Raw genomic sequence first — 22952 nt, 5'->3', positions numbered from 1 at the left:
TTTTACTTATTCGATGTTAAATAAAATGGGTTATTCAAACAATATGGTAAATACATTCCATTTTTTCACAAGGGGATTTGAGAAATTCATTGTGGACCTTGCCTTCACAGTGAATCAAACCTTATATTTGACTTCTTTCCATTAGTGTTCCCGTATAAGAAATCCTCAGTTTAATGTTTTTGTCCTTATTTACTCTAAATTTTAAACTATTTAATTCTGTCTTCTATTGACAAATTAAGTCATATATACTGCACTGTTAAAGAAGAAAGGACGGATCAAAACCTCTTTTGCAGAAAAGAGAGACATTGAAATGCCATTATGATGATTTTTTCTTATTCTGGTAGAATTGAACAATAAACAAGAACTTGAGTAAAGTGTGACAGAACTGTCATCTTACCATTTTTCCTTGCCCAGGAGTCCGAGTCTAGTACAAACAGAAAGAAAGCCATTGCTGTGCAGAATTTACAGTCAAGATCACTCTAAATTTGTTAAGCAGTCCCCAAATAGAACTTTAAGCTTCATGAGTGAAACAGATGAGGTTGAAGTCATAGTGCATTTGGAAAATACAATCTATATTTCCTTTAAAGTAAATAACTTGTGAATGAATCAAGTACTGAATTTCAAATAGCTAAGGGCACTATAGGTATGTTCTCTGGTTAGAAACAGTTTAGTAATGACACATCCAGCAAATTGTTATTGCAAAATTTCTTTATAAAGTACAGAATGTTTTTAAACAATATGAGTAAAAATGTTTGAATTGTAAGATATTTTCTAATAAGATTTCAAGTAAACAGAAGATAAAAATACTGTTGGATTGATGAAGCGTGTGATGTTTTAGAGAAAATGGCTAATGCACATTACATTTAGACAGGTGAAAAAGAATAGGCCCACAGATGATAAATCAAGATAGGAAAGAAGTATTAAATGAGACAATTTAGGAGGTTCTTAGACCTCCAGGAGGACAGAATCAAATGACAGTATGCCCAGGGAAAATCTAAGTTTCCTGCAACAAGGTAAGAGTCAGTACTGAAAAATAAAAAGATAGTTTCCTACTATAGCATGGGAAGATAAATAGCAAACCTGTGATTGAAGGATAGCTACGCTGTTTGGAGACTACTCAGTCTGGAAGAATTTAAAAGTAAGCTACCAGAGACAGCAAATCAGATGAGATCTTAATTTTAATGATGCCTCAGGATAAAAGCCTGTGACATTTTCTGAGTACCTGTAATTCCCATAAGAGGATCACATCTAAAATAAGTCCAGCAGTAGTTTTATTACTATATAGCCCTTCCCCCATATGAAGGATGGGAGGTTTGCTCCCATAACTTCTAAACACAGTAAAATCCCTGTTATCTGGCATTCTACTAGCCAGGATACTCTGTTAACTGGCACCATGCTGTGGCACCACCCACCACCCCACACTGCCACCATCCACCACCCTGCTCTGCTACCATGTACAAGTTGCATGCAACCACCCTGCACTGCCACCATCCAGTGCCACCACCGCTGTGTGCAAGCCCCCTCCCCTCCCCTGCTCCAGTATTTTTAGATATCCAGATTTTTTACATAACTGGCACCTGGCATTCCCCACTTATGCCGGATAACAGAGATTTTACTGTACCATATGTTCAATATTGTGTCTAATTGTTATAAAAGAAGCTTAGTGTATCAATATGCCTGGTTAATAGAAGAGCCTGACTACATACAGGCAAAACTTGTGGCTCCCAACACGTGAGACAATAAAAGAGCCATTTGCTTTGATTTCCAACCCCTAACCCCAAGATGCAATATAGTCTAGAAGCCAGTTCAGGGGTGGGAGAATTGTGTGATGTCATCCTGGATAAAGGTGAAAAGATTTAAGGTTGGGTACCTGCTGGGATGCACTTAGGAAAAGGTCAGAGGTGCTACTGGCCTTGTAACTATAACACCTGTTGTGACCTCTGTCTGGAGTTTTGTGCAAGTTCTGTTTCCCATTCAAGAAAGATGAAGAAAAGCATGAGAAACGGGGTACACGGAAAGTGGTAGAAGGCTAAGACATCTCTACTTACATAGAGAGACTATATGATCTACATTTGCCATAGGCAAAGCATTTCATATAAGATTGCACATCTCAACCTATGATAAGATGCCTTTGTATACAATTTTGCCAGTAATAAAGGGGTATGGAGTACTTGGGGAGGGCAAACTGGGTAGGAACAGTGGGAGAGACTGATGAGAGACACAGGGAGAAAGCTGTGTAAAGTACACTCTTTCCAAAGTATTCCACGGACTATGTTTTTCTGTTCATGACAAACAATTGTGAAACCCACTTTTAAGCAACCTCTCTAGTGACCAGTCCATTTAAATCAGTGATTCTTTTAGAATCAGGGCACCCCCCAGAAAATGCCAGCTCTTGACTTTCATTCATTTTTTACTATGGAAAAATAATAGAGCAGTTTTTTCATTGCAAAGAACTCAAAGACCACAACAGGTCAGAATGTTTTTGACACTATGGATTCCTGTTTGACATCTCTGGGTTTATCTTGTGAATCATATGTAGGTGTTTGCAGATCTAACAATGCTAATATTGCATGGCACTCTTAAAAGGATCTCATGGCATCCTGCTTGAGAAGTGCTGCTATAGATATCATCCTATTGTTGTGTCCAGTTACTCTACTGCACTACATGGTAGGAGAGGTATGCTGTGGTTCTATTGTGTGGGATATTGTTTATGACCCAAGATAGAGATCAGTGTGATTCTATAAATGTGCTTTTATTTTAATTTAGGAAACCAAGTAAAGAAACCTTCCCTGCTAAATAAATGTTATAGTTGCAGTCATCAGTGCCATAGCAAAAGGGGGCGAGTGGAGTCACTGCCCTGGGCACCGAAGTAAACAGGAACTAACTGGTGCTGCTCACCTGGCGTGGGGTATACAGTGGAGCTGCGAGCAGCTCATTGGGGGGACGGGGGAAGGGAAGGTCCTGTTGCTGTGTGCACTTCCTGGCAAGCATGGGGGTGGCATGTGCCCCTTGGATGTATGTGTGGGGCAAGAGCGGGCTGCCGCTGTGGGCTTTGTCCTGGGCACCAAACTTCGTTGCTACGGCAGTGAAAGTCATACACTCAACATTTAGGGATTGTCCCAATTAAAGTGCCTGTGCGATCTTAATTTAGCCCTCTTGTGCATTTAGTCTTTAAGTACCCAACATGTGACATTTGTCTGTTTTCAGCTTTATTACTTCATGTTATATCCTGTTTCATGCAGTTTTCCAAAGTTAGTCTTTGAGGAGTACCTCTTCTGAGAGAAGGAAATAGAAAATAAAATTCCAGGTAGCAGCAGTAATCTTGGTGCGTAACAGTTGACAATGAGGTCATTTAGTTCTTGCATGGCAACAGTAAAACAACTACAGTTTCATCTTTCTGGCAAAAATGAGAATAAGGATAAAGAGCAACAAAGCTTGGTGATGTTGTTATGTTTCAATAAATTGAAGATTTGCAAAATGCCACTTCTGCTTCTCTCTGAAGAGTAAATGTTTATTGTATAGCAAAGCACTTTGGAAAAAACAGCACTTTAGAAAAAATAGTGTAAAAGAAAGATGAAAAAATGTGGCAGTATCATTAACAGCTTTGTGTTGGCCTCCCACTCCTTACTGCCAAGAACTATAGACATTGTTGTATTTACAGAAAATGAAACTGCAGATATGCAACATCTCTTTTTACATGTTAACCAAATTCATTGAATTGCTATTTACTTGGTACATAAATATTGTCTATCAATGACTTTGTAATCAAATGAGTTGCAAAAATATATTCTTTCCTTCTGATTAGGCGAGGCATTGAATTTGTTTTAATAAATGAATCTATTGATTTTTAGCTTTACTTACTGTAATCAAGAGATGCTTAGCCACGTTAGTCTAAAGTCAGGCAGACGGAAGGCCGGATGGCACCTTAGGTATTAACTAGTTCAGAGAGGAATGAGTTTGCATAGGCAACAACACAAGATTTATTTATTTGTTTGTCTCCCGCCCTTGAATAAACTCTATTATAGTTCACTGTTTCTTACAAGTGGAGAAGTTTGTTCAGTTTAGAACACCCAACTAATATTTATCTTCCCAGGCTTCTACCTGAGGACTCAAGCCAAAACGGAGCATTGGTATAAAACCTGTAAATCAGAACACAGTTCCTGCTGTCCAATGCCTGATGAAGTAGGTTGTTGCCAACAAAAACTTATGCCTCTCTCAGTCTCTAAGGTGCCACCTTACCTTGCATTCTGCCGTACTGTAATCAGAAGTCTATTAATGGATTTTCAGTCAGTAAATTCAAGGATAGCATGCTAGATGCTCTTTAGTGTCATTGTTCATCTTTGCTTCAGCTTATATCATATATATATATATATATATATATATTTATATCTCCAGAATATTGTAAAGGGTCAGTAGAAGCTCCATTTCCATTGCAGAGAACTGGAGTCTTTCCTTTCAAGGATCTCCTGGAATCCCTGGCGTGGTTGGGGATAGAACATTTCATCCAAGAGAAAGTTTGCAACTCATAGCTCAGCATCACCAGTGCCTATAGAAATCTGTAACCTGGGCATTTCCCCCTTGAATGAATGCCAGAACTGCTCAGAATTGTCAAAACCCAATGGCGATAGGAATTACCCTATAAGCATGTTTATTTATATACAAACAAATGGATTTGTGTAATTATTTAGATTTCAAAACTAAAAAAATGAATCCCAAAGGTTGTGATACTAAAAATTGCATGTAACGTTATGCAAGAAGTGAAATACCCTATCTGGCTCGTATCTTAGTAATATCCAGGTGGAATAGAATAACAGACATACCAACTCCCATTTTCACTTCACATTCAAGTAGTCCTTGTTAAATAAAAATTTTCCTGATGTGTTTGCTGTTCAAGATGGGCCAGGCTAGGCCAATTCAAAAGTATTGCAACTAAACTCTTGAAATGTCGTTAGAGCTTTAACTTGCAGGAAAAAAAAACTGGCAGATTATACCAGAGGCTGAGCAATACTGAAAGCAATATATAGCAGCTTGCAAATAGCAAAAATTGAAAACAGAATTTCTTTGGTCCTTGACTATAATAATGTGAACAAGAACTAGTCCAGTAGTTTCCTATACCAGGATTTCCTCTTTTCCCAATATGAGTAGGAATCGGGGCTTCTACTAGATATACTGTGGATGCCATTATTGTAGAATTGGGGCAGTATAGATGGGCTTCAGAATAATTTAACTTAAAAGGAAGCCAAAACTGAATAACTCATAAAACCAAGGAGTCCGGTTACTTGGATGTAAATAATAAAAGATTGTGAAACTTGACACCAACGTACATAACTTAATTACAGGCCTACTTACTGCTTTGTTCCAAACTTTGAGAAGACATTCTGTTTAAAGGCCATTTTCTGTTTGGCATTACTATCTAGTAGACACAGCAAAGAACTGTATTTCATTGCTGCTTTGGGGTCTGCCACTAACTTATTGTGTGAACTGTGACAAGTCAGTTTCTCTTTACCTCATTTTTTGCCCTGTAAAATTTATATACTTTTTAACACAAAAAGCCATCAGGGCAGCTTAATATTTGTAAAGCATTTTGAGATTATCAAAGAGAAAGCTGCTGAATTGGAAAGCTATTGCTATTTGTTTTAAAGTATCATCTGTTTCTCCTTTCCCCATTCTTTTCCTATTTTTATGCATATTTGCTTGTAAGCAAGAGCTTTATTGTATAAGGCTGAATCTGCTCCCACTGATTTTCTTCCTCAGGTGGAATAGTAACACTTTGTTTGTGACACCAGTTATCTGTTGTGGGATGGGTCATGATGTTACTAAGCACCCAAATGAAGGCCTTATATTCAGTAGCTGACTGTACAGATGTTTGGTCTCTTGAGAGAGATTCTCCTGGGAGCCACTTCACTTGGGATGTTCTCAAGTTATTTTTCACCCAAAGTGGCCATTTGTACTCTGGGAGAAAAATTATGAACGTTTGTATGCTCGTGGTTTCTCTTGGAAATTTCCCTAGACAAATTGAGTGTCTGTCCATAGACTTAAGATTCAAGTCACCCCACACAGAGCTTGTTTCTAGGTCAAAGCCTTGGACATCCAAGAGAGCAGTCTCTTTAAGAAAGAATCTCTTGAAGAAAGGACATCTGATCAGTGATCAAAAGGTACTATTCTTTAGTTACCTTTGGTCAAGCCTCAGAGGTCAACTAAATGAAATATTTTTATGAAGTGAGAGTGAGGACTGAAAATGTATAGTGGATTAACCTACAGTTTATTATACGGTTAACCTACAGTACAATAGCAAAAGAATAGGAAAAAAAATTCAATTCCCTTTCCTGAGAATGGTGTGCGATGGAAAGTTGAAGGGAAAAGATGGCTTCTTAAGCTTCCTGATCTCTGGGGTTTGGAATAACCAAACCTCCAAACTAGTAAAATTGGTCAAATGTAAGATATGTCCCCTTTATGCCAGCACCAACCTTGAAAGTTATGAAACTTTCAGTAGATGGTATATTAATAATCCAAAATAAACTGTCCTTTTTGTTAATAAAGTAGTAAACAAACAGACCCACTAAGTCTGTAGATGTGTACAAATTCCACAAGATGCCCAAGCCATCTGACTGTTAAAAGTTCTTGGAAGTCCTCTAGATTTGTATATCTGTTACTGTATTTTCCTTGCCTACAACACAACTTTTTTCCAAAATTCAGCTGCTGGAAATTGGGTGGACATAATAAGCAAAGAAGTACAGCAATAGCAGCTTTTGTCCCTGCTGGGAGGCAGGGGGTTAGCGCAAGTACCACTGCTGTGCTGTACATGGTGCTTTCTAAAGGCTGGCTGTGAACACTCTTTCTTTCCCCCCGGCATCTGCAGATGCTGCTACTCAGTTACCTACTGCTACTTTCCAGTATTTTTAAGGAAGGATCTTTTTTTTATTTCATTCTGCCTCTCAAAAACAAGGTGTGTTTCTTATTTGGGGTTAGGGGATATATTGTATGTGTGAAAATATGGTGTAGTTCTTCAAGGACCTATTAATATTCATGCTTAAGTGTCAAGCACAGTTGTTGTGGTCCACATGACCTGTAGAAGTTACCATTTCCAACCAGTATCCTGGGAAACCCAAAACACAACTTTCAAACCAAATCAAAGATTAAAGAAGAAGGGAAAGAAGAACAATTGGGGGGAGGGGGGGGAGGAGAAAGGCATCATACATTTGTGGTTGAGAGCCAAGCGGGAAGACACTTCTTCCTTCTGTCTGGTTTATCAATAAGCCCTTTGCCCCCTGCTAGTCCACCTAGTGGCTGACTGGTACCACAAGGTGGGGTTTTCAGGGGCTTTAAGGAAAACCCTAAACATCACAAGGTATATGACTAAATCCATACTTAGCAGTACTGAATTACTTTTTCAGGTCAGACACTGTGATTTCTGGTAGCCTTTGCTGATGCTAAACTATTAAATTAAGTGAAAGAGCATGGCCCTTTTATGGAAGAAATGTTCTTTGATAATGAAATCTCAGTTTTGCAATTCAAGAAGTGTCCTTTTAAACCTTTGTGTTCTGGTATCAAGAACATCAGCAAGTAGGAGCTACATCTGAAATGCATGAGAAAAAATGCGATATATCTTCATAAATATGCCATTGGCAAAAATGGCAAAACATTTTAAAACATGTATGAGATTAAATGATGATTTACTTCATACACATATCATTTTGGACTTTGGAAAGAGAGGAGAGAATTCCAATGCTCTGATGCTTTCAAGCAATAACAGTGTTTTTCTCAAAATGTTAACAGTCTCACTCCCTATCCTCACCTTCCTAATAAGTTGCATGACATGATTAATAATTTACATATTACTTATCTTACCAACACTGGATATTGTAAATACACCAAGATTCAACTTCTGAGATTATATTTTGCTTTCTTATCTAGTGTAGTCTAACTATGAGATCATAAAATAAACTGAAAATGATTAAGTCTTTCTTAATTGTGTTATTTAATAATATTCTGAGACAGAAATTTGAGCCACAGGGAAAGCAGAGCTGTGAACAAACCAGTTTGGGGCTTTGTTAGGCAGCAGAGTTGACATATGAATATATTACATATGATTATCATAAAATTACGGCCTGGAAATTGAACAGTCATGCTGCTGCATTTTAGACAGCACATTTATAATAAGCTATAATAAAGTAAACATTTTGAATGGATATAAGAATAGACATTACTTGCAATCACAAATGTATGTTCAATTGAAATGCCTTTGAAGCTCAATTTAACAAAGCAAACAAATTTCCTGGCAGTATTAACATAATTGTTCTCAGTGGTGAATTTTGATTTATGAAAAAGAAAAAAAGCTTTAAGCATATTAAACTAGCTGCTTAGAAAAAGAACAGAAGAAATGAACATGGTTTATGATGGTGAGCATTTGAAAGCCACATGTTAACAAAACAAGCATGGATCATAAAAGATTCACTAGCGATGATTTGCTAGTTTGGATTCATATTTGAACTTGTTTTGGTCAGCTATTATGACCAGTGTAGGGGGTGTGGGGAAAGGTACGGAGCTGTGATTTCTAGAAGTTTTTAGAATTCTACTGACTCTGAAATGTTTGTTTTGGCTTTGTTTTTAAGTGATTTGTTTTAAAATATCAACTTTCCTTATATTGGCGTATTTCTTGTCAGGGTGGGTGTAAGGGCTAGGAAATGAATAAAATAGGATTTGGAGACATTAATTGCTCTTTAACTGCTCTGCCCACCGAGTGACCTCTACCTCTCTTTGGCTTTGGTTCCCCAACTGCCAAACGGAAATCACGATCTTTTATCTTACTTTGTAATCTAAGAATGCAGGTTATTTCCAAAATGTTGTATATTATCTGCACAAGATTCCCACTCCTCGTTCATTAGTATGTCTGTGTCTATAACACTTCTGCAGTAGTCTCAGGAACACCACCCCAAAGCTTCCCTTATCTACCTGCTTCTGCTGTTCATGAACCAAAATCGGAAATGAGGTAGTGAAGCCAGCTAATGGTCTCTCCTGCTCTCAAGCTGACCAGAGGCAGAGGACAATTTTAGAGTGTGACTTCACAACCTCATCCAGTTTTCATGCAAGCAGAGTGGGAGTGTATGTGCAGTGCATGCTCAAGAACAGAGTTCCTGAGACCACCATGCAAGCTGTATAGACATGAGGCTGGTAGATTTTCTTAGGCTTTACCCACCTACTACTTTGTTAAAGGTCAGCATACTTCAGGCTATGTCAGGACCAGTACTAGGTTTAATGCATGATCTTATGCCAGGTATATATACTGTCCTCCAAACATCACAGCCTGCTAGCGAAGGAACTCCCTCTTGGAATCTACACTTCTACAGGGATCCAGCTTTTCTGTCAGCACCACCTTGTCGTCTTACCGGGTTTTCTCATTCATACCTTTTAGCTAGTCCTTCATGAATGTTTAAGTTCCACGTTGAGGCACCTCAGAAAACTGCAGCACATTTTGAGGCTAGAATGTTCTTTGATATACCAGATGTGCTGGCAGACACAGCAGTGTTCCAGCCTTTGCCTTGCTGTTTGGCACATTTTTCTTGATAGACCAAACCCTGAATCACCTTGCTATATTGCATTTCACAAACTCATGGACCATGAAGTAGGCATCAGCGCTTACTTGAGTTTTTCAACACAAGAAGCTGTAGTGCTTTTTCACTGCTGCCTCAGTCATATTTGTTTTCTTTCTTCGCTGGTGGAAGAGAACTATGCGTGGGGTTCATGCCATTTCAATGTAGCAGAATTGTTTAGGCTCTATAACCGTGTTGTTGTTTGCTTCGGTCATTAGTCTGCTTGTGCAGTACCAGCCTGGGATATATGTGCAAGGAAATAGGCTATGTTGACCAAAACTGTTGAGTCTTGAGCTACTTTGGCAACACCTGTGACATCATAGAGCTGGCCTCAGTGTCAGTAGGCCTAGTGTGAACTATCGCTTACAAAACGATCTGTGCCACATTGCCTAAATCAGTGGGGGCCAACCTTTTTGGCAGACATGCTGCAAGGTAAGGCCCATACCCTCCCCAAGTGCCACTCTAACACCTTCTCTTGCCTGCTCTGCTTTCTGCTCCCTGCCCTATCTGGCATTGTGTTCCCTGCTCCCTCCTGATCTGCTATGGGTTACGTACAAAGGCTGCCTATGCCATTTGTGGTGTGCATATCATAGGTTGGACACCCCTGACTTAAATGATTCCTAGTAATTGCTTTCAGGCACTCAGGAAATTGGTGCTGGCCTTCAAAGCAAACTGAAACAGGTGGCACCGAGATAAGACTTCTGTCCCATCTTTGTTTAAGATCCTGACTCCAAGAAACTCTGTATGGAATTTGAATTCTTTTTTCCTCCTGCAAACCAGAAAGGAAGTATGTAGATTTCATCTGTCAGTAAATGTTTGGCAACCTGAATTGATCACTTCTGGTCTCTATACTGCCCACAGTACATTTTACAAAGCATTCCTCTCTCCTGTTTCTGTGGGTTCAGGAACTTTTGGTGCAGATGGAGTAGTATTTCTGCTATGGCACATATTTATGTCCTGTGAATATGTATCAAGCGCTTTGTTGCCAGCAGTGCAGGGTGCTCCAGTTTCTCCATTTCCTAGACATACTTTTGAATTGGGACATGCTGTGAGGTTAAAGGGGATGCAGGCTATTTTTTCATCTCAGAATAACCTGAGAACTTTACTGATGCCACAATGGAGAAGCACTGATACAGTAACTCCATAGGGGAAGTGGGGGTTTTTAGGTTTTATATATGTTATCCAGGACACCTGATTGTTAAGTTTAGGAATCTGCAAGGCATATGATTGAGGTGCCTGAGCCAAGGATTTTGATTTAGCACGGTTACCTTTTTTTCACACTCAACAGGTGGCTAAAGAAAAAAAAAAGTATCCTCCTAAATTGCATTTTTTACTATGGTATGTAGCCTCCTGAGCTGCAGTGATTGGACTCATTTAGATAAAAGCTTTACAGTATAAAATCTCAGCCTTTTGCATTGTGGCCTACCAGTCTTTCATGTTCAGAGTTGAAGTGGAGAGGGAGAAAAAGGTCACTGCTTTGGTTGATTCACTTCATTGAGAGAGACACCTGAGGTTTGAAAAACTGGCCTGTGAGAACACAGGCCTGACCTGGAATCAGGTTCTGCTGTCTTTCATAGAGATAAGATTAACACATTAGGATGCCTGTAGGTCTGAGTTCCACTTAGGCATCCATAGAAACCTCAAGAACTTGCTTTGCTTTTTGGGGAACAGAAAAAGACTTATTTGCTGACAGAAATGAAAATGAAGGGGCTACCCTATTCATCTGGACCTATGTCTAATTGCATAGGTCCCGTCAAGTGATAATGCAAAAGACTCAACTGTCAAACCTAATTTTAGCATCAAATGACTAGCTTCAGAATTGTTCAGTACCATCCTACATTGTGCTTTTTGGCCTTAAGATCACTAAAAACCAAGGAATCCCAACTCTGCTCTCTGCTTTTAAAAAACTCCAGAAAGTTTTAGCCAGCTAGCCCTTTCGTATAAATTACTGGAACATGTCTGCCTATTCCACAAGTCCTAGCATTGTTCAGATTAGTGTTATAAGATCAGACTTATAGTCTCTAACTTCCTGGAAGGTTTTCTGTCTATTTTCTTTTGGCATAAAAAGTCACCATGGTTGTGCTACCAGTCAAAACAGGGAAAGGGGTTTTATTTGTTATGTTTCCTGGTAAACAGGAAAATTTGAGGGCTCCTGTCCCTTCTAGAGCTCTCAGAACCAGTGGGAGTAAAATAAGTTATAGTATATACTTGGTGTTGTCAATGCTTCGATTTTATTGGAAGTCTCACAGTCCCTGGTGCTTTTCTTAAACCAGCAGCTCCTGGAAAAGGTATGAATCTCTCCTTCCTTTGCAGAAAGTAAGCTTCTTTTAGACCATGTACAGGCATTTAATTTATCCTAGGGGAGTCGCTACTCTTCCAGGAGAAACCACGAATATACAGATACTCAGGATTTTTTTCTCAAAGCAAAAATGGCCACTCCAGGCAAAAAATAACCTGGGAACCACCAGGGTTTAATTACTCCTAAGAGAATATCTCATGCAAGAACAAATGTCTGGACACGTTCTTTTTTGAAAGAAGCCACGATACAGTCCTCCAGCATCCCAGGGTGTTTTGCTACCTGCCTTCTTGCCTCCCCACTCTGTTCCCTGTGCTGCTCCCCCCCACCCCCCCCACAGGAGATAATGTCACTTGGACTGGACTCTCCTGCTCCAGACAAGCAGGAAACAGTTCCCCCCTTCACAATCCCCACTTTGCGCTGCAGGAAGCTGGAGCCTGGGTCAGCCAGTCAGAGATGCCCTGTGAACTGCTGCTGTTTATACCAGGCAGAGTGAAGGAGCCTATAAAGCCCTCTAAGATTTGTGCACAAGGCCCCCTTGGCTGCACAGCATGAACACCGCAAGTTCTCTGCCTCTGCTTTTCAAGGGCTCATTCAAATCTCTTTCAGGCATCTCTGGGTAAGTTTTTGTACAATGCATTGCAGCAATCACATAATCTCACAATTTAAGCAGGGCTAGGTTGAATTAATATTTCAGTGAGACATCCAGAGAACAGAGAAGTGCTGCAGGGAATAGAGTGAGTGACTCAGTAGGTGGAATTAGCTCAGAATCCATTTTGAACGCCCTAGTATGAGGGTGCTAAGGGGCACTGTATTATTTAGAGATGCTGTCATTTGGCTGAGATGTAAGCAGACATCTTGACCTTTTGTGGTCATCACAGGTGCTGTGGCAGTTTTCACAGGAGTGAAAATTAATTAATCTCTGTCTATACAAGTGCTTTCCCTTCTACATTTTCAAGTGGATGTATTGTTTTACACATCATGTCCCAAATCGGTATATAATGTTGCTGCATGTACAATGACCATATTTCTTCTCAGATGACTGTGTTGCCGTGATAAGGCAAAGTAAATTTGGGGTATAGGCAGTATCTCAGTTTCTTTGATGCTTTGGGTTCCTCTCAAGGCAAACAGGCAATACACTGAATTAATCCTTACACCTTCTGGTTTGTAAAAAAAAAAAAAAAAAGAAGAAGCACTACTATATTAGAAGTCTGTACTGTGTGCTATATAGATTGATGGTATTGGTAGTGGGGAAAGGTTTCCAACACAAGAGAAGGAAATAGCAATTTTTAATATTTTATATGATCTAGTCAGGATTACTATATTTACTTGAATACAAGATGAGATTTTCCCCTATTTGGCATGGGGGCGGGAGCCCCTTGTCTTATAATTGCATACAAGGAAAATGACTAAATATATTATCTATCATTAAGCTGCTGCCAAATGCACCATGTGCTTAGCAATGGAAACCAACCATGAAGTTAGTTCATCATTGAGCATGACTATAAAAGACATGGCCCACATTGGACAAACATGTTGATGGAAACCTACCACAAGGATAGGTTAACGCGGCCCATCTGAATAAGACATAATCAGGATTGTCTTCTAGTTGGATAAATATGGTATTTACATGATAGGAGTCTTGTGCACACCCTGATTTTGATTCTTCACCTAATACGTGATGCTGTGAGATCGCATTTTTCATTTGAGAACAAATTCTCACTTAACGGAAGCTTCACAGGGTTACATAGTTCATAGAGAGTTTCCACGTCTGAAGCCTAGTGAATGGTGGTCCTACAACCCCCAGTCAGGTAGGAGCAGGTACTACTCTTGCCTGGTATCTTTATTGCAGAGCAAACTGGTTAACACTCAGCTGAGAAGCTATTATGGTTGACATGCTGTCTTCTTCATCCCATGAAGCACAGCTGGAGGAAACAGGTGCCAGAACTCCCTTTCGGGAAGTGAGATGCTGCTGATGAGTTGCTTAGATCTCCTCTGCAGAACATAGCAGTGGGAGGGCGGAAGAGTGGAGGAGCCCGGTGCTAAGATGACATGAATGGGAGCCCTGTCAGAATCTGAGGACAGGATGTGCAGTATTTCATTCTGCTTCCCACCAGGAAGGAGCTTTAATCGTTTACCCGGATCAGCTAAGAATGAACTAACCAAGGGGAAAAATCTTAGGGAGAGGAAAGGTATTTGCGGGAGAGTTATGTCTTGTTGACCTCCAGATCCCATTCAGACTTTAGCACCATTCCAGGAACTGGAGTGTGGGAGACATAATTACTGAGGGAAAGTTCAGTCCTCTGTAAGTATCTACTTATTGACAAGCCTAGAAGAATGCAGTGGTAGTCAAGTACTTTTCAATCTTTTTCACGTTGAAAGTTTACGTTGTGCTCAAGGCACTTTTTGCACTTAATAAAATGTTCCACAGCCCCTAAAAGAAAGTGTCCTTAAACATTAAGGCAAGTGCTTTTTATAAGACCAAGGTCATGTAATAATAAATGATAGCTTCTGTTCTTCTTTGGTAAGATAATTGCTATAACTTGCAATTGTTAAAGACTATGATCAGCAGCTTTCCAGAAGGGAAATGCATTTAGGTCAGTGCATTGGCAGGTGTTCGTATTTCTGGAAAGATCCATCTCCCAGATTGCTAATGAGTGGCCAAGTAAGTATACAGATAGTTAATAATACTGCTTAATTGCCACAGTCAGATCAAGCAAACACATAATTTATTGCTATTCTGAGCATCTGAACACTAGAAGAATGATAAACTATATGACAAAGCCTTACTGAGATTGTTAGTGAAAGTCACTGGCTGCAGTTGACTATCTGTTTCTAGCAGGTGATTCCTCTAACAGCATTTAACTGCTTTGGCAGGGGAAAAGGCATATAATTCTTTTTCCTTGGCAGCTATTTGCAAAGTATTATACCTTTCCAGATCATTACACAGCCAAAAGTTTCTTCCTGTGTTTAAACATCCACAGTGGATTCGAAAAGGATGTTGTGTTTTCCTGAACATAGCTAATGAAACATAAATATGTTAACTGAATGTGTTATATTCTAACCAGATGTTTGACTGATGGATTTGAACACATGTACAGAGAACTAATGTGCTATGCAAAGAGGATTTCTAAAAAAGGAAAAGACAAATAAATTGGAGAATTATCTAATCATGCAAACAGGAAATGATTCCCCTAATCTTGGTGATCACAAAGCTCATTTTGGAAGTTAAATGGTTTTAAAAAGAACTCACTGCAGCTGAAAAATGAGTTTCTTTCAAGTAAATGATATAGAGTGCCAAACCTGACACTTTTCTGGGAAAGTCTTACAACTGACTGGCCTGAGTTAAAAGCATTTGTCTCGTGGGTAAATGTGCACCACCTCCAGGCCATGTCCAGCACCTCTTCTGGGGAAAAAAGCCCTGTCCACTCAGTCAGGGGTCTAACTGGCTATAACCACTTCATTTCTGTAATCTGGCATGTGCTGACTGGGGTCAAGGGAGCAGGGTGTGTTTCTCGCTGGCGGTCCATGGTTTACTCTTGGGAAAGAGCTTCTTAGAGCAAACTGAAGACTGTTGGAGGGGAATCGCTACAGCGTTAGATAAGGTTCTCAAGTTTCCATGGTTATTTGAGCAATTTGTGTAGTATTATACGTTCAAATGCAAGGGATGAAGTAACAAAAACAAATGGGAAGTACGAGTATCATTTAATAGAAAGGGAAATAGTCAAGGATATTGGCGGCTACCTGACGAGTATGAATGAATGAAGAAAAGAAGCCTGATGGATATTTAAAGCATGCCATTTGATATGTGTGTTCCCTCAGAATTAGAATTTCCTTTTCTTTTTTTTAAAAAAGGGAATAATCCCTGAAAACAAAGAGTGGGATGATTTTTCATAACCAAATTCTGATACTGAAATCTGACATTTGGCTTTACGACTTTCAACAATGAAGGTTGGTGCAAAACATAATAAGTTTTGTTTATTTAGTAACACATATAGTGGAAGCAGTTTATCCCCATGGAAACCTATTTTCATTTGGGCCAAAAGCAACTTTTTTCTTTGCTAGGGCTGCTGATGTATTAGCATAATATAATGACTGTATATTGACAGCAGATTTCAAACGTATTTGAAAAACTGTGGAGTAAATGAGCATATGTGTAGCGGAGTGGAGGCATTGAACTGTGCAGCTTTTAGTGTGCAATAAAAGTGTTATGAGCAATTGCAGGGCAGTGTTTGGCCTTCTGTTACTTACCCCAAAGTAGAGGAAAAGTGCCTTTGAACTTTTTTAATACAGTATGTTTATCTTTAAACTTCTTTTTAAAAACAGGTGACAAAAGAATTAAAACAATATGACAATAAAATTATAGAGTGCAAGTTTGAGAACAACAGCTGGGTCTTCATGAGGCAGAGGATAGACAAAAGCTTTCCAAATGCTTACACAACAGCTTTAGGTAAGTAAAGTAACTTATGCATTCAAGCTTTTATATTAACCACATAAGTAATTTGATTGCAGGTACATTGTCAAGAGCTTTGGGCCCAAAATTTCATCTGCCTCATGGATATTGTAATTGAAGAAAAGAAAGTGTTCTGTGTTCTCTGTGTTAAATTTGGGGCTTCTGCATTAATTTTAGGGGCCTGAGTGTTTCACAGACAGTGTAAGAGCCTGATTTGGTAAGCGCTTAAGCTCATGCTTGATTTTATAAACCAGGAGCAAAGTAAGCAACTAAAACATACATGGGCTTCAGCAGGACTAGTCAGAGATCGATCAAATAGACAAAATGCCCCCTGACTTCAGCGGAACCAAGATTTCGCCAATAGTTTATAAACACATCCTTGCGTCCTCTAAGGTCCTCTATAGAAATGCAGATGTGTAGATATATGTTAAATTCAAGGTCTGTGTTTAAGTGAGGGCCCCAAAACATATTTGCAGTAGCTTTACAACAACAGTTAACTAACAAACTCTGTTCCCAGCACTCCGTTGACTTATGCCGAGGCACAACGAAAGATACTTTGGCACGTTAACGTGCTATATAAGTTAAATTTGTTGAACAAAAAAAACCCACGATAATTTCAGCTCTATTCAAAACAGCAAAATCATTGTTTGCCAGATGGAAGACAAAATTATTAGGAGAAAATGTAATTTCAGTCTTAAAATAGTAATACAAACAATGGGGAGTAAAGCAAATGAAACTGGGGGGTGGGGAAATGCATCCTCATAGGATTGTAATGCTTTCAAGCTCTCTTATAAATAATGACAAAGAATGTACTGCAAATGTAAAGCAGAAGTTTTCATTCAGGTGGATTATACAAATTTAAATACAATAAGCAAGCTTGAGATAATATGTCTGCAAACAGTATGTCGAACCTACTTTTTTTTTTAGGGTTGTCAAAATTAAATAAACATGGTATTCAGGACTCTGAAGGTCAACAGGAAAAAAATATATCAATTGTCAGTTTTTCTGCCTTTGTAGGTTTCTGATGGAGCTACGAAAATAAATTGCTTGGAGAACTGAATCAAAATTAGCTGTTTGGTCAGCCAACAGTAAAATTGCTGCACCTTTGGGAACCACCTCAGAATGCAGACTGCTCCACCACCGGGCAGCAAGGGAAAGAGGAATAGCCCACTAACATAGTACAGGCACCCTATAATGCCCACCATCACCAGCAGTGCTCCCAAATTGCTTCAGCAACTGTTTTCCCCTAGACTTTTCCCTATTCCAAGCAACAGAAACCATTTCTCTTTGTTCCTCTGTTGCAGAATCATGCACAGCTGTCCTCTTCTTTCCCTCCTCATCTCATTGGGAGCTGGCTGCTTTTATTTTTGCTGCAAGTTTTCCCACCAAAACATAATGGAGTTCCTAAAAATGAATTCTTTTCATGGCCAGAAAACCTATTATGGAAATTTAAACATTCAATAGGAAATGTCAAACCAAAATGAAGAGTGTTGTTCTCATGATCTGTTTTAGTTCAGTTTTCCATGTGGGGGCTTTTGTTGGTTCCCCTTTACACTTTTCCCCATTTTTCTTTTCCTTACTGGAAAAAATTAAGGGTATGAGAAAGTGAGCAAAGGCATTTTTATCTGTATGGCAGGGGCAGAGGGATATATGCACATGGATGTATGCATACCTTTTTTGTGAAGTACTAAAATGATTTTAAAAAATTGAGTGATACTTTCACTCGCTTAAAAAAATGATTTTGGTTTTTTTTTCTTTTAGTCAAAGTCACTCTTTTAAAATAGTCATAGAAATGTATTAGCTCAGTCTTGTAGTGATTTTTTTTCTTTTTTTTGTAATTGACAAATGTTATCTTTTTTAACTGGCTGTTTCACACACGCGCGATTTTGTTAACCACTAATTTATTAGCAAAAGAAAAGCCTAGAGGTTGTTTTTAATATTACGTGAATGTTTTATATGGATCCAGAGTCATTTGGGTATGAAAATAACATTTTTCTGGTCTCATAAGACCATACGCTGATTTCTAGTTATCGAGCTAACTTTATTTTATATCAGTTGCGGGGGAGAGGATAAACATTTTGTTTGATGGTTGTTGGGGCTCAATAAATTAAACAGTTGCTCTTCATGAAATTACATCTGTAATATGGTCAACTCTCAATACCATTTTACAGCATTTTTCACTCTTACATTTTTTCCACGGTGGTCCTGAAATTCTTCCTTAATCTATCTTCCTTCTAGTCTTTTTTTTTAACCTCAACTCTCATGATTAACCAGAGACCATATTTCAGAGGCAAAATATAATTGAGATATGTAGTTGTTCTTTAAATAGAATCAAGCCTTTGCATAGATTGTCTAAATCGTTTATGGTATTTGGTGACAAATTTAAAGACTTAGTCTATTAAGTTTTACATTTGTCCAAATGGGTTAAATTGTGTATTTCTACCTGTTCTGCCTTGATTAGTATTTCAGAGCCCTGTTCCACTACTACTGTATTACTACTGCCTGTCTAATATGTCACTTCCTCACATTTATGTAGCGTCAATTAGAGTTAATTTTACTTGGTTTTTTCCTCCTGATTTTGGGGGATTAGATCAGGTGCCTGTTGGGACAAAAGTGTTTCTCTTTGAAGACCCCAGCCCAGTGTGAGCAAAGCATAAAAAACTGACTGCTAGCTCACAACTTTTACCAAATCCGTGCTCAAAGCATAACCTTTGTGTCAATGATGATCTTAATTTTGCAAATACACGTTCAAACTGTTCAAGTGTTGACTGTAACAGATTGGTTTAATAATCTGAGAATGCATTCTTTGTTTCCAGCCATATGTAACAGCATCCAAAATCCAGTCACAAAAGAAATGTTGTTTGAGATCACTGAAAGGTGTACAGCATCGTCACAAGGACAGACACGTAACCATCATCTGGATCCTGACACCGAACTCATGCCACCACCTCCTCCCAAAAAACCACGCACCATAACCTAACGCCACAGGCTCAGCATATGGCATATTTACAGTTCTGCAGAAGGTGAAATGAAAGTGTGAGAATTAAAAACACTTGCAAAAAAACGTAATTTAAAGCATCCTGTAAATACTAAGATGCATCTTTTTCAAATGCCACATCATGAACTTTCTTTTCTAACTGGTAAATTCAACCTTACTTTGTGGGATTTGAAGATTGAAATATCCAAAGGTTTAGACAAGAACAGTACAGAATCAATGGATAGCTGTCTTGTTTCTATACGGATATATTTCACCTTTAATTTATAATGTCAACAATCTGAAACTGAGAACATTGGAACACTGTAAGTTTTCGAAGCTGTATTTCAAAGATAGTGGTGTTTTTCTTTTTTATTTAATTGGTTAGGATTTGTCATCTTTAGTATAATTTATCATAGTTTTCCTACGTTTCTGAGACTCATGTTTAAGAGCAAACAGCAATGTTGTTTGTGCACTGTATTGGTTTATAAAAAACCTTATTAGGGTTCACAAATTTTAAAATTAGTTTGGCTTTTTTGTTGTTGAAATATTAAAGTGAGTCTTTATTGTTGTAAACAGCATCCTTCTGAAAGAAAGTGCTGGGTGTCTTTTTTCCTGTTTGAACTAACACACCTCATATGGTGGGCTGATTTTAGCTTTGCCTTTTGCCTTTTAAGTTTATCTGTAGATAAGGAACACTCACCAAATCCTTAGTATTAAGGTGTCGGTTGTGAGACAATTTCTAGTTCAGGGCTTAGTTCTCCATTGTAAAGAATATTAAAAAGTACACCTCACTGTGATATGCAAGAGTAATAACCAGTACTAATGATGTTGTCTTAGATCCAGCACAAAATGGCAGAAGAAATGCCGGACAACTCCTCTGACAGAGAGGTAATGCCGGTGGAATTGAGCCGTATCACAGGGGTAAGGGTCTTTTGTTAGAAAAATGCCAGGGCAAAGGCAAAGCATTTATTGGTGGAAATGAACATCCTGGAATGAGGGCATTTATTTTCAAAGCTGGAGAAAGCTGTCCTGTGACAATATTTAATCCACCAACTTTATATCTTATACCACCAAATGCTGAAGCAAATATCCTGATGACTCTTAAAGTATGTTGACAGTTGTTCAGACTTGTTAGTATTGAAAACCTGCATTCTGTTTGATTTATTAAGCAATTGTCCTGAATTTAAACTAATTAGAAACAACTTTAATTATAAAAATGCAGTTTTAAGAAGTTTACTGTACCATTTATAAGCTGGTATTTGGCTGTTTATATATAGCTTACTTAATATGTAAATATGGGTCATCCATGCATTCAGCAATCTGATTAGCTAACATGATTTCATTTGGTATAATATTAACCAAAAACATGTTTATATTTAAATGAGTTTTAACGTTTGTAAACAAAGTTAACTCCTGCAATATTTTTTTCTATATGGAAACTTTAGGGCTATGCTTTGTGGAGGCTTCTCCAATTGTTTCAACATGTTGTATAAGTATACGTTGTATCATTTTCATGGTAATCTTAGCATCTCTTTCCTGGGATATTCCATATCTGTTGTAGGGAATGAAAGGAGTTAAATAAGTTACTTTTTTGCTACATTAAAACTTGAGAGGAAAAAGTGTGTTCATTAATGCTCATGTTTCAATCATACACACTTTCTGCTCATTATCTATATTAAAGATACAGTATTGCCTATGCAAGGTTGCAAAATTGTCTCCTAAAATCAGCCTTATTAATTTGATATGAAAATCTATGCAACCTCTACATTCTGCATTGAAACACAAAGGAAATGATTTTTTTCACATAGTATATTTTTTCCAGACAACACTCTTTTCAGTGAGATAAATTATAACAAACTTTTTGTCAACAATCTTTTGTTTAAAGATTGTTTAAACAGTGCTGTTTAATGGTTGCGACCTTTTAAATAAGTTATATTTAAAAAGAGCGTCTCATTGTTTTAAGTACTTATCCAGCTTATGGGCTTTGTACTACTTACCATCACCACCACCACCACCCACTGCTGCTTGTATTTCAACTGAATGTCAATGTTTCTTTTTTTCTCTTTGCCTATAGCGCTGTGGCACTGTAGTCTATCTTCTACATGCATTTCACCTATGCAGTCTCACTTACGGCCCTTTGCTTGTTTTGATATTGTTCTTTTTCCCCACTCAAGCTTCAAATGGATTTAATGAAGGAATTGTAAAGACAGTGAAAGCTCATTTGATGATTGGGAGCTTCATGTTGTGATTTGACTTTGGAACTCTTCCTGTACTGCTTGCCCATTGCTGTTATAAGAGGCTATCTTGGCTTTTCTTCAGTTTTTTTCAGAAAAACTATTTACCAAGAAGGGAAGTGGTAGAAAAAAGAGCTAGAGTTTTGGGTTTTTTTAAAAAGAAACTCCATTTAGACCCAGCTGGGTTTTAGGATTGTAAAATGTATGAGACCCCTTTCTCTGCTAATAAATATTCAGTAGTCTAAGATCAAGGTCAAGGGGACAAGGAAGGCTGTCATAAACTAAGAAAAAACAAGCTGTCTACTCTGAAGCTATAGAGTATGAGTTCATCCTCCCCCTCCAACTCCAGTTTTGTTATTTGTTAAATAATGCCTATAGAAGTTATTGCATTTTGCTTTCAGTGAAGTATCAAAAATGTCAGTACATTCCTCTGCAAACTATGTATTAAGTATTTTAATAAAGTCAGTGGTTTAAAATACCCTTGCTAATGGTCTTGTTCATGCTTCTCATGTACAAACTTTCTTAGCGCTCATTCTGTTGCCAACAATGGGGCTTCTATTATACACATTTTTCACATAAGACAGTGCTTCACAGATTACAGAGTTCAAAAGTTCTGTGAACTAGATCTTCTGTGTATAAGCACTCTCAAAGAGTGAATACGTGATGCCTCTCTTGGCTGTGATAGGGTTTGTTTTTCCCATTGCCGGAGAGAGAACTGAAAGGTGGGTGAAGCAGAACCATTGTTATAATATTCTAACGTTTTTTAGTAACTTAGCTTCCACCATACAAGAATGGACAAGTTCCCCAAATGAATTTTTGGGGCTTAATATGCTCCAAATACTTTCATTCTCTTTTTCAGTGAAATTACCTATTTCTGTGTCTTTTGCTTAGTCCTGTTCATACAATACACCAGGTGGTGCAGATTAAACAATGGAACCTTCTTATGGCAATGCTCATCAGTCTTAAGATGCCCTTTCAGTCCCTGCTCGCCTCCTAATGTTCAGAGAGTAGGACTGTAAAGGCAGCGTGACATTGACACCACAATTCCTTTTAGTCACAGCAGCAGAGTGATGTGAAACTCTCTGGATTCAACCAGACACAGACACAGTTCCTGCTCTTGAGAATTTAGATCCAGATTCACAAAGGTATTAAGCACCTAACTCCCATTTAGATAAGATACCTAAATACCTTTGTAAATCTGAAACATACTATCTTAGGTTTGTCTAGTTTTGCGGGAGGTTAGTTTTGAGGATAAGCCATGCTAGAGGGGGCAAAAAAATTATTCTTAGGTAGGTAGTAATTAAGTCTTCAGTTCCAGCCATGAGTTCCATAATGGAGCTGAAAAATAAGCTTCACTCATCCAGTGGTCTTTCCAGCATCAGGCACCCGTGTGCAGATATAC

At 38.4% G+C, this 22952-nt stretch overlaps 1 protein-coding gene across 3 annotated transcripts in view; it reads left to right on the top strand.

The window, feature by feature from the left end:
- RNGTT (RNA guanylyltransferase and 5'-phosphatase) overlaps positions 1-22033 on the top strand; it is a 398444-nt gene extending 376411 nt beyond the window's left edge. For all 3 annotated transcript variants that reach the window (XM_090036469.1, XM_090036479.1, XM_090036459.1), the window contains 2 exons: positions 16213-16336; positions 19156-22033. In XM_090036469.1, the coding sequence (XP_089892595.1) occupies positions 16213-16336; positions 19156-19319 (288 nt within the window). In that variant the 3' untranslated portion in view covers positions 19320-22033. The remainder of the gene's footprint in view (positions 1-16212; positions 16337-19155) is intronic.
- Positions 22034-22952: the final 919 nt, after the last annotated feature.

The sequence above is a fragment of the Crocodylus siamensis genome, chromosome 1, assembly GCF_052110815.1.
Source record: "Crocodylus siamensis isolate JL-2025a chromosome 1, ASM5211081v1, whole genome shotgun sequence".
Taxonomy (NCBI): domain Eukaryota; kingdom Metazoa; phylum Chordata; order Crocodylia; family Crocodylidae; genus Crocodylus; species Crocodylus siamensis.
This window is presented reverse-complemented; position numbering and strand designations above follow the sequence as displayed.